Raw genomic sequence first — 14,029 nt, forward strand, 5'->3', positions numbered from 1 at the left:
GAGTGAACAAATGAAAAGCTAATAAGAATGAAGGCTCCAGTCTGGGAGGACCCACCAATTCCCAGCCTCTTGTTGCCTCTCCCTTTCTGTCTGTCATCTTTCTTCCTTGTCTGCCTTCTTTCCTCCCTTGAAGGACAGGTATGTATATGAACAAAAAGGAATGCCAGTTCTGTACGAGAAGAGTCACCTGTGGACCTTCTGAAAAGAAGTATTGGGTCAAACTGATCAGATTCTCACACCACAGTGTTAACAAATTGGGCTCCTTTTTCCCTGTATGAGCCAGCAGCTATTTCATCTCTTGTTTCCATATAGTACGCCTTTCTCCTAAGTAATCTCCCACCACTCTGTTTTTTATGTAAATCTAAAAGCAAGTTAAACCAGTAAGAATACTCTACCAGCAGACAGATATTAGAATGGCTGAGGGATATTACAGTAGCTGATGTAATGCATGATTTAATGAATCTCAGTCTCATTTTAGCCAGCACCTAATCTTATCCTTTAAAAATGTAGCATCACGGAATATTTATCTATGATGCTATATAATTTGAGGCTTAATACGTTTTCCAAACCTTCTTTTTGACAGAGGTTAGTGGCTGGATAAGCAGTGCATACTGAAGCTGTCTCAGTTGGCAGTGAAAACCCAACAGAGGTGACTCTTTTGTCATTGATTCTCGGGGAGTTTTTATCCAGCTGGATGCCTTCTGCATGGCCACCATAAATTAGTTTTGTGTCACTGCCTCTAACAACCACAATACACTGATAGTCTTTAAGTGATGGTTTATATGACCTGAGACAAGATCTAGCCTTATTTTTCTGCTCTGTTACTTTCAAACGGGTCTTTCTATTATTAACATGCTGTAGTAAAATAAACATAATTTTTAACTCCTTTAAAACTTATAGCAGTATTTTTTCCTTGCGTCTCACAAATGCAATCCTTAGAGGAGGTGTAAACTGTTAACGAGCAGATCCAAAGCACTGCATTGTACAAAGCTCTATGAAGAAAATTAATTCTATTCCAGCAACAAAGATGACAAGAACCAAAAATGTCAACAAACCTTATTCACATCAAACTGTTGTTCATTTACTGTAGTAAAGTCTGGTGTTCTAGTAAGATGATCCTTTTGTTAAAAACACTGGAATTCTTTGACTTAAGAGAGTTTCTCTGAAAGTAATGCCTCCTGTTTTATTATGTTGTCCCCCAATGTTAGAAGTAGATGTCGGTGGGATGGCGGTAGAGGTTGAATCTTCCCTCCCATCAATATTCCATTGCATTTTCTTGCTGGGCAACAGATGGCAGCAGAGGGGCAGCCTGACAGAATGGTGTCTGATATGGAAGTGCATTTAGACAAAGGTATGTCATTGAATTCCTCCATAGGGAAGAAGTGCACCCACTTACATTCATTGATGCTTGATAGATGTTTATGTAGACCAAGGAGTGGGTGTGAGCACAGTGAGGCAGTGGTGGTGTGCTTCAGCAGCAGTGATATGGACAGTGGGTCACCTCTACTAGTGCAGATTTTTATAAGCAGGCAGGCTCTTGTTCATCACTGATGCAAATGCATAGCTAATGTGTTGAAAAACAGTGGTTTGTAGCTGAGAATCTGCTCTCTCAACTAGTGTTATTGTGCTCCTTGCTTCTGTTGTAATTTCCATGGAAATAAATAGGAGGCATTACTTTCAGAGCAACCTACCTAACACAGAATACAAAGAGGATTTGTACGTGCACTGTTGTAGCACAGTATATCATGGCCTTTCACTTGCTGTTTCACAGACATTTCAGGTGAAAGTGAAGAATGGCAAATGAGAATACATAAATCATGAGACCCATCCAGACCTTCCTGTCCCCTTTGCTGCTCTGAAGTGCTGAAGTGGTGGAGCTTTTGCTCACTCTTAGCACTCACATCACCAGTGGTTGTTGTATTAAAGGAAAAATATAAAATAGATTATAATACAAGAAAATAAAGATAATGCTATGAAATGGGGAAAAGTGTAGATACTGGAATGACAGCAGGAGGACGAGCGTGAGAATTCTATATTTAAAACACTAAAAGATGAATTGTAAACAAAAGGGTAAAGGGGGGGGTATTTTGTCAAAGTTTTGGATTATTTATATTTTCCACATAGATTTTTGATTGCAATGGATAAATGCTTTTGATTGTGAAATTTCTTTTACTTTTTTGGTATGCTATCAAGTGTATTTTCCAAACACAGATTTAGTACCTCAATAAAGTACAGGATCAGAACATAAAATTGTTCAAAACGTATCAGTGTTTACATAAAGAGCTGTAGTCGAATGAACTGTGTTTGGTTCTAGGCAACAAAGAGGTGAAGGAGGGTCTGTATGTCATAGTTTTGTGCCAGTTCCAGTTGGGCAACAGAGAAGCAGATAAGTGACAGACAGGAGCAAAGGTGTCTTGTTTATCCATAGCCAAAGGACAACTGAAGTTCCACTGTGGGTGATAAACACAGTGGATAGTGTACATACTGCAGAAAGTGTCAATAAAGGATGAGCTTTCTGTGTCTGTTTTAATTAGTTCACGCACTTTACATTTATCCCAAAGGACTGCAGCCTATGGAGGGAGAGCCTGTGAAGGAGCAGAGAAGTAAGGAGTGGAATAAGAAACTACTGTGTATTGACCTCACCTCCTGTGCCATTAGGGCTGAAAGACTCCACAGTGAAGCTGAGATGGGAAAGGGAGGAATACATGTGCTGCTGGTAAGTGATCTTCATGTCACTGTCTGGACTCATGAGCTTTGGTTTTCCTGTCCAGTGGGAGGCAGGGAATGAAGAGCTGAGTGGATATTTAACTTATAGCCAGGAGTAGCTTACCACAAAGGCACGGAATTTTTCAACAGGTCTGATCTTCAGAAATAGATATTTTATCTCTGAAAAAACATTGGGGTCTGATATGCTCTTTCCACTTCCCTTCATGTAGCCATTTATGCTGATAACAACAATGCCCATGTAAAACAGGGATGCCCTGCCTTGGGTTTCATGTGCTTTATGCAGTATTTTGGGGCAGGTGGAAAGAAGTATATAATGCACAGAGCAACAAGAGATCAGGCCTTGTACTGTCAGTTTTCACAGCTTTGCCAAGAGGCTGGAGAACCTGGCCACTCAAGTTTCTGCTATTGATTACCTGCAGGAAGCCGTAATAACCATCCATAGATAAATGAAGTTTTCCAGTTTTTCTGAGCTTTAACGTGGGAATTTAGATATAGTACTTAGATAACGGTGTTAATTGACCTGCTAATGACCAATTCAGGGAAAAAATCTCACACAAAAAATTGTGTACTTTCTACATACTAAAGCATTTTCAATGCCTTTATCGCTGTTTTCTACTTAATTAAATCAATGGTTTTACTGCTGACTTTCAAAGGAAACTGATGCAAAGTCCCCAAAACGTGCAGAAACCAATGGATTTAGGAAAGATCTGTTTTCCTCACACACACTTAAGATGTGTCACATCTGCTTTTATACTGAACTGCATTTTTACACCATCGTGTCCCCAAAGTTACCAAATCACACCAAGTGGGTATTTTCCATTACTATTATGGAAGCACGAGCCCAACAGTATGCAATAAGGGAAAGAGAAATCGTGTTGCAGATATGTACTGCTCTCCAGTTACAAGGAAAATATTATCTACCTATTGAGCATTTACATTTTTCCTTCTGCTGGAAGACATTAACTGCATTTGGTGTAAAAATAGAACACACCCAGTTCTATAGGTTTCTTTTATCTAGAAATCCCTACAGTCAGAATCTTGCCCATGAAAAATAAAATTGTGAAATGCTTTTCTTTTTTTTTTTTTCAAGAGAGCATTCTTTTAAAGATAGGATTAAAAAAAATAAGAAAGTATGTAAAAGGTATTATCATACTTGGCAGTAGTACATAATTTTTTTACAATAACACATTAATTCAAGAGCCACTAGAAATATTTTCAAGGGATTAATGTTAATTGAGAAACAAGTTATCATGCTACAAAATGTATAGAATCTCAAGTGTTTTAGGATCATCCCTCCTTTTGAAGAGGACCAGACCCCCTCTAGAAGCCTTGCTCTCACTGCCATGGCAGATTTTTAAAGTTTGTTTCCTCGAGGAATAAATTGTAACCCATGGGGTTTCTCTAAAGTTGTAGCTGCTGAGTTTATCTCCCACTGACATGGATGTCACTGATACTTTTATTGGCCTACTGCAATCCTTCTTATCGTCAGTGTAAAATTACTGTAGGTTGGTTAACACTTGAATTCATGATTCAATGTATGCAGTAGGTTGAAAGTATAGTTGTTGTTTTTTTTTTTTAATTGACCCTAGCCTATAAAATCCATACTTTCTTAATCTGTTACAATATTTAAGGCAGTCCTCCAGTACACATGTGGTCTTCCTTTGCAAAGAGGCAGTTTGCACATGTGATTTGCATTAAGCTTCTTTTTCAGATGTGCACTGATATGGGATTTTTATATCCAAAATCTGGCTGTAAATACACGTTAGAAAATCTTTGGCATGTATTAAAGTATTGAAGTGACTGACATGTTGTTGTAGTACGACTATCATCACTTCTAGCTGGTAATTTCAGTGCCATTCCTACTAAAAAAAGTCCTTATTAAGACGAGTATGGCTGAAACAGAGTTACATAATAGTATCTGATGTGGTATATTTTTGTGTTGACTTTTGGAAGCACAGGTGTCTCTGAAGGAGAGGCGTGGGCTACAGATGGGGATGAGTTTTCAAATCTTTTTTCTTTCACTTAGTGGATTACCTGTGTTCCTTCTTAACCCTTTCAAAGAAACAATGATCTTCTGAACTCAGGACGCAAGCAAAATGGTGAATTATTTCTGATGCCTAAATAATCCTCTATGGTAAACCAGAGGCTAAAACCAAATGGTAGGAAAAGGGCATAAAGAAGGGCTGATTCTCCTACCAGTGCCACTGCAACCCACCATAACAGCAGTATCAAGATTGGCATGTGCAATGCTATGAAAATAACTACTCAAGAACATCAGTATGAGAGCACCATAGGAAAAATACTGCCATGGAGGCTGTGAAAATCATTGCCATGGCACGTCTGGGGACAAACAGGGAGTTGCAAGCTGAAGGCAAGTAGGATTGTTGCAGGTAGAAAGGCTTTTTGCAATGCAACCAAAGTATTGCTCGCCATCGTCAGCCATTGCATCACAAAGGTAAAATACTCTGAAGAGGTTGGGTTTTGTTTTGTTTTGTTTTTGCAAAAGTGTTCATGGAAAGTTGTGACTTGTTTTAATGATAACCATCTCACAATATTCAGATTCAAAGGGAAGGAATTTAAAGCCATTTTAGAAATAGTGAACGTCCAGTACAGTCTCCTCCCAAATTCCCTTGTAGATGTTCACATTAATATTATTATTGTCCTTCAATGTACAGACGTCTTTCTTTTTTTAATATTAAAAAAATAACAGGCATTTGGCAAATATAAGCCTTAAAAGAACAGTACAGGAAGTTAAGAAATGCACAAATTAAAATTTGCACCTTAATCTTCTGGGGGAAAAAATATCCTTTAAAAAATATCCTATTACTGCATCTGGAAAAAAAAAATCACTTGCTCTAAGAAGAGCAGTCGAAATTTATGGGTCAGTTGTCATTTTCAGTTTTGAAAAATATGAATGTAGTATAATGAATGGTGTCTAATGGAAGGCACTGGGCACAGCTCCCCAGCACCATTCTGTGTTGGTCAAGTACAAATTAAACATCCGTTTTGCTTGAGTTCAAGATAATGATATAATCAGCTCTGTAAGAAAAAAACTAAACACCTACTCTCAATTGCTTTCTCATGACAACTCTTCTAAGAGACTAAGCATGGGCAAAGCATTTACATTTGCGTAAAATCTTATAAAATTTGGGTTTATTTTACACTCTTGTGTCATTGATGTGTGCATTTACAGAAATAATGAATGTACACTTTTTATTACAGGCTCTATTAGTGGCCTTCAGTATCTCTTCATCTCAGACAACATTGGAGAGAAGTTGCACTGCACTACAAAGACTGAAAGTGCTATGATAGTAATTGCTTCAAGAATACTATTTGCCTTCTGCCTAGAGAAAGGTAGGGATCAATCTGCAAGTCTTCTCTCTCATGTGTATTAAAAAAAATGTTTGAGATTCCACACATCATCACATTCCATTAATAGTCCCATTAATCTAACCCACGCTACAAGACATGAAAAACCTAAAATAAAGAGCGGTGTGTCCCTTTTTCTTTCAAGTTTGACTCTGAAGTGCTCCCATCTAACAACAGAAGGTAGAAATTAGTCGGTTTAGAAGCTTTTTTCTCCTTCAGTCGCATCGTCAAAAGTCCCTGATGAGAAGGCTTTCCTAATCATTGTCCAATAATGAACATAAAAACCTCAAAGGTGGTATTGTCAGAAGGGGATATGATTAGAAATAACTAATATTTGAGGAGCTTTATTTAAAATTAAAGAAAAAAAAAGTACAAGAACTCCTTTGTATCAAGTTTGACGTAAAGTTTAGGAGAAGGCTAGACAGTTAGCTCGTATGTGCTGTCTTATACATTCGGATGGATGAAGGAGGCTTTGCATTTCTCAACTTATTTCTGACAAGTTCTGAATTCTAGTCAATTATGTATGCAGCCACTTATCCAAAAAAGATTGAGCTGATGGTACAGACTGGGCTCACAAATGCTTCCAGAAAGCTTTCAGGTGATAAGATAAAAGCGGATCTTGGTCACTGCTGATTTGAAACCAGGACTTGAATTTGTGGCCTATAGTTGAATGGTGCTGTGTCGTCTATTCTTCATCCTTAACTTGTGAATTTTTGCTGTTCATGAACAATTCATGAACTTCTATTTATCTTCAGCAATTGCATTATGAATTGAGGATTTAACTGGAATAAGATAATCCAGGAAATAGTAAATTTCAATTCATTTTTATGAATCTAATATATATTCAGCATACGAGAGCAGAGATGTGAATACATTAGAGATAAAAATACTAGTAAGAAACGAACTCTTTCTGTAACTTCAGTTTAATTCTCAAAGACGTTGAGCCAGAAATGGTGGCAGATCTGACTTTTTGCAGCTCTTGGATTTTCTGGGGCTTTCTCCCCTCAGGAGTGAGTGAATACATCTCTGCAGATTTTTGCTCTGTGATTTCTTATTTATAGTGGGCTATTTTTTCAGCTTGATTCTATTTCTAGAGCAATATGGATCCACAGCTAAATGTTTTGGAAAATATTTCATTATTTCCAGGGGATTTCTTTCTCTCTCTTGGCTTTAAAAAAAAAAAAAAAAAAAAAAAAAAAGCTTCTCCATATTTGTTGCTGATAAAGCTATTTTAAATCGTTTCTCTCCTTTCAAACATAGAATGCAGTGTGATGTTGGGTAAGTTGTTGTCAATTACACTAGTGCACACTCCAGGGTTTGCTGTCTTTGGTTGTAGAGTAATGCCAAACCATATTGCTAGGCTGAGGGCAGGTGATAATTTTAAGATCCAGTATGTCATAAACTACAAAGGCTAGCTAGAAAATGATGCTTTGGAGCACTGAGAGTCAAGCAGTTTTCCAAAAGATTTTTTCAAATTCTGTTTTTGAGCTCAAGCATTTACATAAGATTTTTTTTATTTTAATAAGTTTTTATTTAAATTCAAATGGCTTTAAGTATCTTTAAATAAGTACTTCCAGCTCGACTTGTATGTTTCTATGTATTAGCTCCCTGGGTGGAAGAAGTCAGAGGATGTGATGAAAAATCTTCACATTCTGAAGATTTCATAGATGCCAGCTTGTTTGGACAGCTCTGGAAAGAGTAAACTGCATAATCTGTGAGTGTAGAAACAGGACTTCCAAACTCGTACAGATGACTCTACAGTAAAGATGCATAACAACAAGAAGTTATACTTCAGGAAGTCACAAAAACTGTCAGTCCTTCAATTGCTCTGAACTCTGCCGTGGCAATACAAGAATTGAAGACAACATATCACAACACCAGACACATCTTGAATATATTTCAAGATTTCTTAACTAGACTCTCTGGTTCCAATACTTTTCACATGAATTTCTGAGTGTTGAGAAGATGAGGATGCCCTCTGCTAAGGTATTTATGGTATTTATGATGAGAATTACAAGGCACCTGCAGTATATATTTTGCATAAAAAAGTGTGTGTTCCTTGAACCAATGGCAGCACAAGGCTAATATTGGATTCTACGTGCTTACACCTAAATGGTTTGGTAGCTTTTGGAGTTTTACAAAGAAAGTCAGGGAAGAAAATCTTTTGAGAGCTGAAGAGAAAAGGGAAGTCGCTTGTGGCAGTGCTGTCATCGGGAGCCAGATGGTGATGGGATTGAATGAAAATTTCCTGGGTGTGCTTCCTCCTTTAGAAATGCCTCAAACTAAAAATAACATTAAAAAAAAAAAAAAAAAAGCTTAAATCATTGCTTTTAACAATTATTTTCCACACCTCTGTAGCCCTGCTGACGTATAAATGGAAGTGGAAAGGGAAGCACAGAACTCACGTGCTAATGTTTAACCTGTGAACCAATTCATCCATGCAGGACAACAAAAAGGCAACGCACAAACCCCTAATTTCCCTGCAAGGGAGATAATTTAAACCAGCTTGACCTTTTTCCATATATAAAGCAAATAAACTATCAGCCTTATCTGAAGTCTCCAATCTCGAGACCATTAAAATAAAGATCGGAGATAAAACCCAGTGGATGCTGATGAGTTGGGCATGCAGTTGTTTCTGCAAGATGTACCAAGAGAAAATTTACATATGCCATAAGTTAAAGTAAGGAGAGAAAAAAAATGTTACTGCAGAGTAACTATTCCCTGGATAAGTGAAAATTAATATGTTATCAAAGACTAATAAATTGGACATCTTCTCATTTATAGATATTTAGACATAAATGCATCAAGATACTGCTGTGAGGCCATTAAAAATAAGACTTTTAGCCTTCTGCTTAAAGACTGTACTAAATAACAACATATTGCTAATTGAACAGATGTTAAAACTGTACGATAGCACAGTTCATTTTGTTCTGTGGGGCTGAAGTCTGAAACCTAAATGTCATAACAACTTAAAACTGTGAGACAAATATTCCAGAATTATTTTCCTAAACAGAACTTTGAACAAAACCAGTGGTCATGGGGCACCCTTAGCTTCGTGCTGCCTTCTGATATCAAGACAAAACTATTAAAAATAGTATTAATTACAAGTACTTGATGCAAACCAAATAGTCCTTTCTCTCCGAAGAATGAGCAAATGACAAATCCAATCTATCCAGAACTCTACAGCTATAATCATTATCCTTATTCAGCTCAACACCTTATCCGGAAAACAAGTGCTGAAGTTGCTATAAATTGTCAAGAAGTAAAAAGTGCTGAAGAAACCTGAGGTTAAACAAATCTACAACAGCAAAAACAGCCACATCAGAATGGTACATGTCCAGAATGGTCAACTTCTTTTTTCCATGTCTTTTTATGTGGAAGTTGATTCATCAATTCCTTTATGACCTGTGGCAGGAATTCAGTGTTTTGTCATAAAGGATCATTCACAGCTGCCCTTCCTGATGTTTGAAGGGTTAGCTATCAACAGATTATTACCAAAGAAGGCGGTAATGCATAATTGTTTTCGAGTTGAAGATGATTCATGAAGTGTTTGTGGCACCAAAATTTATAATACATCAGCAACCACCACAAATGTGTTAGTATTTCACTGCAAACAGCTAGTATGTTCTCGTACCCACTGGTAGTGAAATGAACAGCCCTTAAAATAAAGCAATAAATTCACAGTGGTGGTTGTTGTGTTGTAGATGTCCTTTGCTGCGAGCACATGATGAATTCATAAAGCACTGAATGTATGTATATTAATATAATTCTTCTACAAATACGCAGGATTTTTATGTTTTTGAGGGCATAAAAAATAATTTTACAGTTTTTTTCTTGAATTTTATCCCCTTTCTGACAGCATTGAGGCACTTCATTGTTCCAAACAATTCTTTTATCCAAGAAATGACCTTTTTTGACCTCTAGTTCCTCACCCACGTACTGTAGACCTGCTATGTTATCAATCATGTTGCCTTTTTTTTTGATTAGCAATGAAACCACTTCATCTTCTACAGCAATAATCCTACTTATCTGTTTACCCCATGTAATTGCAGTGTTGAAGAACAAATTAGCTGTGAAGACGTGGCACCAGGCACTGAGTCTAATGATCCTTCATTGTACGTAGATGACCATTTTGGTCTTGTATTACAAATGGGATGGCGTTCCCAGTCTGAAATACAGCTTAGGTAATGCTGAGTGATTGTTGACACATGTTCTGTTGTGAGTAACACTGCCCTTACTCAGCAGGCAGTCAGTGATAATCTGCTTCACCCTTAGATTTCATGAGTTATACAGAGGAGAAAGACTGTCTTCTTGCCTTCTGGTGATGCTCAGATCAGCAGCAAATCACTCTCATGACTGTGCTCTTCCCAAATGTTTTTAGGTACCAAATTGTCTCCTGCACCATTTACAGTTGTTTTATTTCCTCCCACTGAAGATGGATTCGTGAGGAGGATGCTCAGTGATCGGGGTGGTTGGAAGTAAGGATGCCACGTGTCTGTTTTGAAAAAAAAAAAAAATGGCAGAAAGGCCAGTAGAAGTCTGAGGTGTACATCCACAAATGAGTTTGAAGACACTGAAGACACCAAAGCAGGCTGAAAGCAGGCAAAACAAATGGCCTGGGTGGAAGCTGGAGGAACCTTCATTGCTGCAAATTCAGAAGATCAAAGTGGCGCCTGGTAGAAGAGGCAGGAAGACCGAAATATTTTGGTACAGTTTGGGAAATTTCTTCTCTTTGAATAATTTCCTTAAGTAATCTCATCTCTAACTATATGTCTTTAGTCCAGAAACTTCCAACAGCTGATTAGATTGACTAAGTGTTACACGGCCTCGCTGACCTCTTTGATCTGCTTCTTGTGACCAGCTCTATGGATCCCCAGGATAAACCAGCTCTACCACAACCTTTGGCAGTGTAATTTTTCTCCCAGACATTCCCTCTATTCCAGAGTTCAGCAGCCAACAGTTTATCTTCTGCTGACCAACTCATTTCTTCCAAAAATGCAGAAGCTGTTGCATTTCATAAGTATATCTGAGTGCAGAGATTCATAGTTTAAATCTAGTGCATGCACTAAATACCTAGCTAAATTCTAGAACTAGGAGTACAGCCTTGGAGAGATCAAAATTAAGCTATCCCCTTATCAGTGTTGTCAGAGCCTCTGATGGATGTATTGTTTCCTGGGTTGGTCACTGTGTTTCAAAAGAAGATGGGAGAGAATCTTCAGAAAAGAGCAGAATAAGGCAACGATCAGAAATGGAGAAAAGCTGAGGAAATTTTTTAAAAAAGAACTGAGGAATTGCATAGAGGAGAAAGAAATACTTTTCAGGGAAGGAAGAGGAAAAAGGATGACATGATAACTTGTTTTCTTTTCATTAAAGAATCTTGCAAATGGGAATGAAACAACTGTTCTCTGTACCTGAGGGACAGAACAGATGGAAACGAGCTTAAAAGACATAAGAAAGGCTCACATTAGAAGATAAACTCTCTGAACAATAGGAAGTACATTGCTTTCTGAGTTGCTGAATCTTCATTACCAAAGATCTTCAGGAATGAATTAAGAATGGCACAGTCACAGTCTGGAGCACGAAGGGACAAGGTGACATCTCAAGAACACACCGAGGTTTTGCTGTGAACCTCCCATGCCATTCCTGAGCTTTGTGTTGAATTGAGATTTCCTCGACTTGTGTAATTCTGCTTTCTCACATGCATATTAGCAAATATGGATTTAGATATCTTCTACTGCCAAGAATAATGGTGAAACCATTTTGTAGTAGCTTAAAGGACTTCAGGCTACAATTTTGGTCTCCAACTTCCATGAGTTGGACGCATGAGTTTTGTTTTGACTTTAGATTGAATTAGAAGGGTGAGATAAGAAACACGGGAAACCCACAGAGGTGGATTTAAAGATCCATTTTGAGGTCTTCAAATGAAATAAATAGGGATCAGCCTGCTTGGGTCACAGAGCGGGGCATACATTATGAGAGAAGCTGTAGTAATAACTTGATATTACATTTTGATCCTGAAAATGTGCATGACTAATTCTATATACATCTGGGTAATCTGACAGACTAAACAATGTGGAGCTAAAGGTTTCCAGCCATTAGTGTAACACTGTCGATGATGAGCAATAAAACATGCTGAGCCTGTCAGTGAAAGCAACCCTGCTCCATAAATTAATGTGATGTGGCACCTTTCTTCAGCAGCTCCACCGAGTTTGGTGTGTAGGGGACCCAAGAGCACAGCCTGAGCCTTGAGACAGCAAAAGAAACAGGCTGAGCACCCAAGGCACACACAGGTAGAAGCATTGGGTTATGGATGTTTGCATTGGAGGCCCTTCTGTGTGGGATGTATGTGCAATTGACAGTTGAGCTCAGAAATACCGTGGCTGCATTTATTTTCTGTGCAGATGAAAGAATTCATAAGGGTATTATTCATGGAAAGCTTTTCTTAAAGAACCATATGCATAGGATTTAAAGCTTGCTTCCTTTCATCACCTGTTCTGTTGTTACTGTTTTCCATTTTAAATCCATGTATTTAAAACAGCTCGCTATCTGTCTTGCCCTCAGAGTATCCATCTATGACTGACACTGGTTTACATGTTGAATTTAATCCCAATGGCATTAATTTATCAACTGGAGGTCGAGCAGCGCAAAAAATATTTAATCATTACAGAATTAATGTACTGAAAAGAACAAGGCAGTGCTCTGGCAGGTCCCGGTGGTTTGTTTTCTTTCGAACTTTCTTACAAGGAGCTGCCATCAGCGTGGTGCGAGAGCAATCCCTGCGTGCGGGGCTGTGCGCTGCTCTTCTCATTAGCTGAGCGGAGGATTCGAGTAAGACTTGGTTTCCTACGGGCAGGAGGAAGGGGAGGAAGCAAGCAGAGATGCTCGAGTAACGCTAAGGGCACGGTTTTAACCAGCGGATTCCCAAGTGCCGCTTGGTGTCTATTTATTCAGTTACCATCGGCTTCTCGCACGCAGCACTGACAGCCCGTGCCCCGCTCTCCCATCGATACCCACAGCTTTCTGGGACGAGCCCCGTGGCCGTGCAACCGCGGACCAAAAGTTGGGACCGCGCGGCGCTCCGGCTGCCGGCACTGCGGGGCGGCGCCGGGTGGGGGGCGATGCCGGGCGGGGGGCGACGCTCGGCGGGGCGCTGCGGGCCGCGCTTCGGAGCCCCGCGGGGCAGCCGGGCGCCGCCGCGCGGCCGCCAATCCCGGGCTCGGGCGTGCCGCGGAGCCCCGCTCCCCCGCCCGGCGCTGCCCGGGCTCCGCGCCGCCGCCGCCGTGCCGCCCGCCTCCGCCGCCGCTCCCGTGCGGCCCCGAGTGCCGCCGCCGCCGCCGCCTCCCTCGGCGCACCGACCCACGCCGCTCTGCCCCCAGCTCAGCCCACCCCGCCGGGCTTGAAGGTCACCTCTGCCCGCTCCCGGAGCCACTTAGGGCGCGCTACAGAGCGGCATCGCCTCAGCCCGCTCCGCGAAGGTCCCGGTCCGAGCGGTGCGGGGCTCCCGCTGGCCGCGGCGGAGCGGAGCGGGAAGGGAAGAAAGGCGGCCGCTCGCCCCCTCCACCGCCCGCTGCGGCGGGGACGGCCCCGGGGTCCCGGAGCTCGGGGGCGGGCGGCGAGCCCGAGGGGAGCCGGGCGGCGGCGGCGGGGGCGCGGCGTGCGGCCGTGAGGGCGGGGAAGGGCTGCGGCGGCGGCGGGGAGCCGCGTCCCGCTGCGACTTGCCCGGCGTGCCCGCTGCCTTCGGACGGGAGAGGCGCCGCGTCCTTCGGCCGCCGCCCGCCTCTTTATGGTGAGTTTGGCCGGGGCCGGTAGGGGGGCGGCGGCGGCGGGGCGTCCCGGAGCGGCGGATGGAGGGATGGAGGGATGGAGGGATGGAGGCGGCGCTCCCGCCGCGGCCGGGAAGTTCCCGGGACCGCCCGAGGGCTGCGGGGCCGGG

The 14,029-nt window shown here is 41.2% G+C and overlaps 1 protein-coding gene and 1 long non-coding RNA gene across 3 annotated transcripts in view; both read left to right on the plus strand.

Annotated features, from left to right (window-relative positions):
- The window catches only part of LOC149915737 (uncharacterized), an 87,920-nt gene extending 79,504 nt beyond the window's left edge, over nt 1–8,416 (plus strand). Inside the window, exons 3-5 of the long non-coding RNA XR_016471578.1 lie at nt 2,562–2,716; nt 5,950–6,081; nt 7,701–8,416. This is a non-coding gene — a long non-coding RNA (uncharacterized LOC149915737). The remainder of the gene's footprint in view (nt 1–2,561; nt 2,717–5,949; nt 6,082–7,700) is intronic.
- A 5,314-nt stretch (nt 8,417–13,730) lies between these two features.
- Nucleotides 13,731–14,029, plus strand: part of RBFOX1 (RNA binding fox-1 homolog 1) — a 751,763-nt gene continuing 751,464 nt past the window's right edge. For both annotated transcript variants that reach the window (XM_090151326.1, XM_090151330.1), the window contains exon 1: nt 13,731–13,882. In XM_090151326.1, coding sequence (XP_090007452.1) covers nt 13,880–13,882 — 3 coding nt within the window. In that variant the 5' untranslated portion in view covers nt 13,731–13,879. The remainder of the gene's footprint in view (nt 13,883–14,029) is intronic.

Source organism: Phasianus colchicus, chromosome 16 (assembly GCF_987193195.1).
Source record: "Phasianus colchicus chromosome 16, bPhaCol1.hap1.1, whole genome shotgun sequence".
Classification (NCBI taxonomy): domain Eukaryota; kingdom Metazoa; phylum Chordata; class Aves; order Galliformes; family Phasianidae; genus Phasianus; species Phasianus colchicus.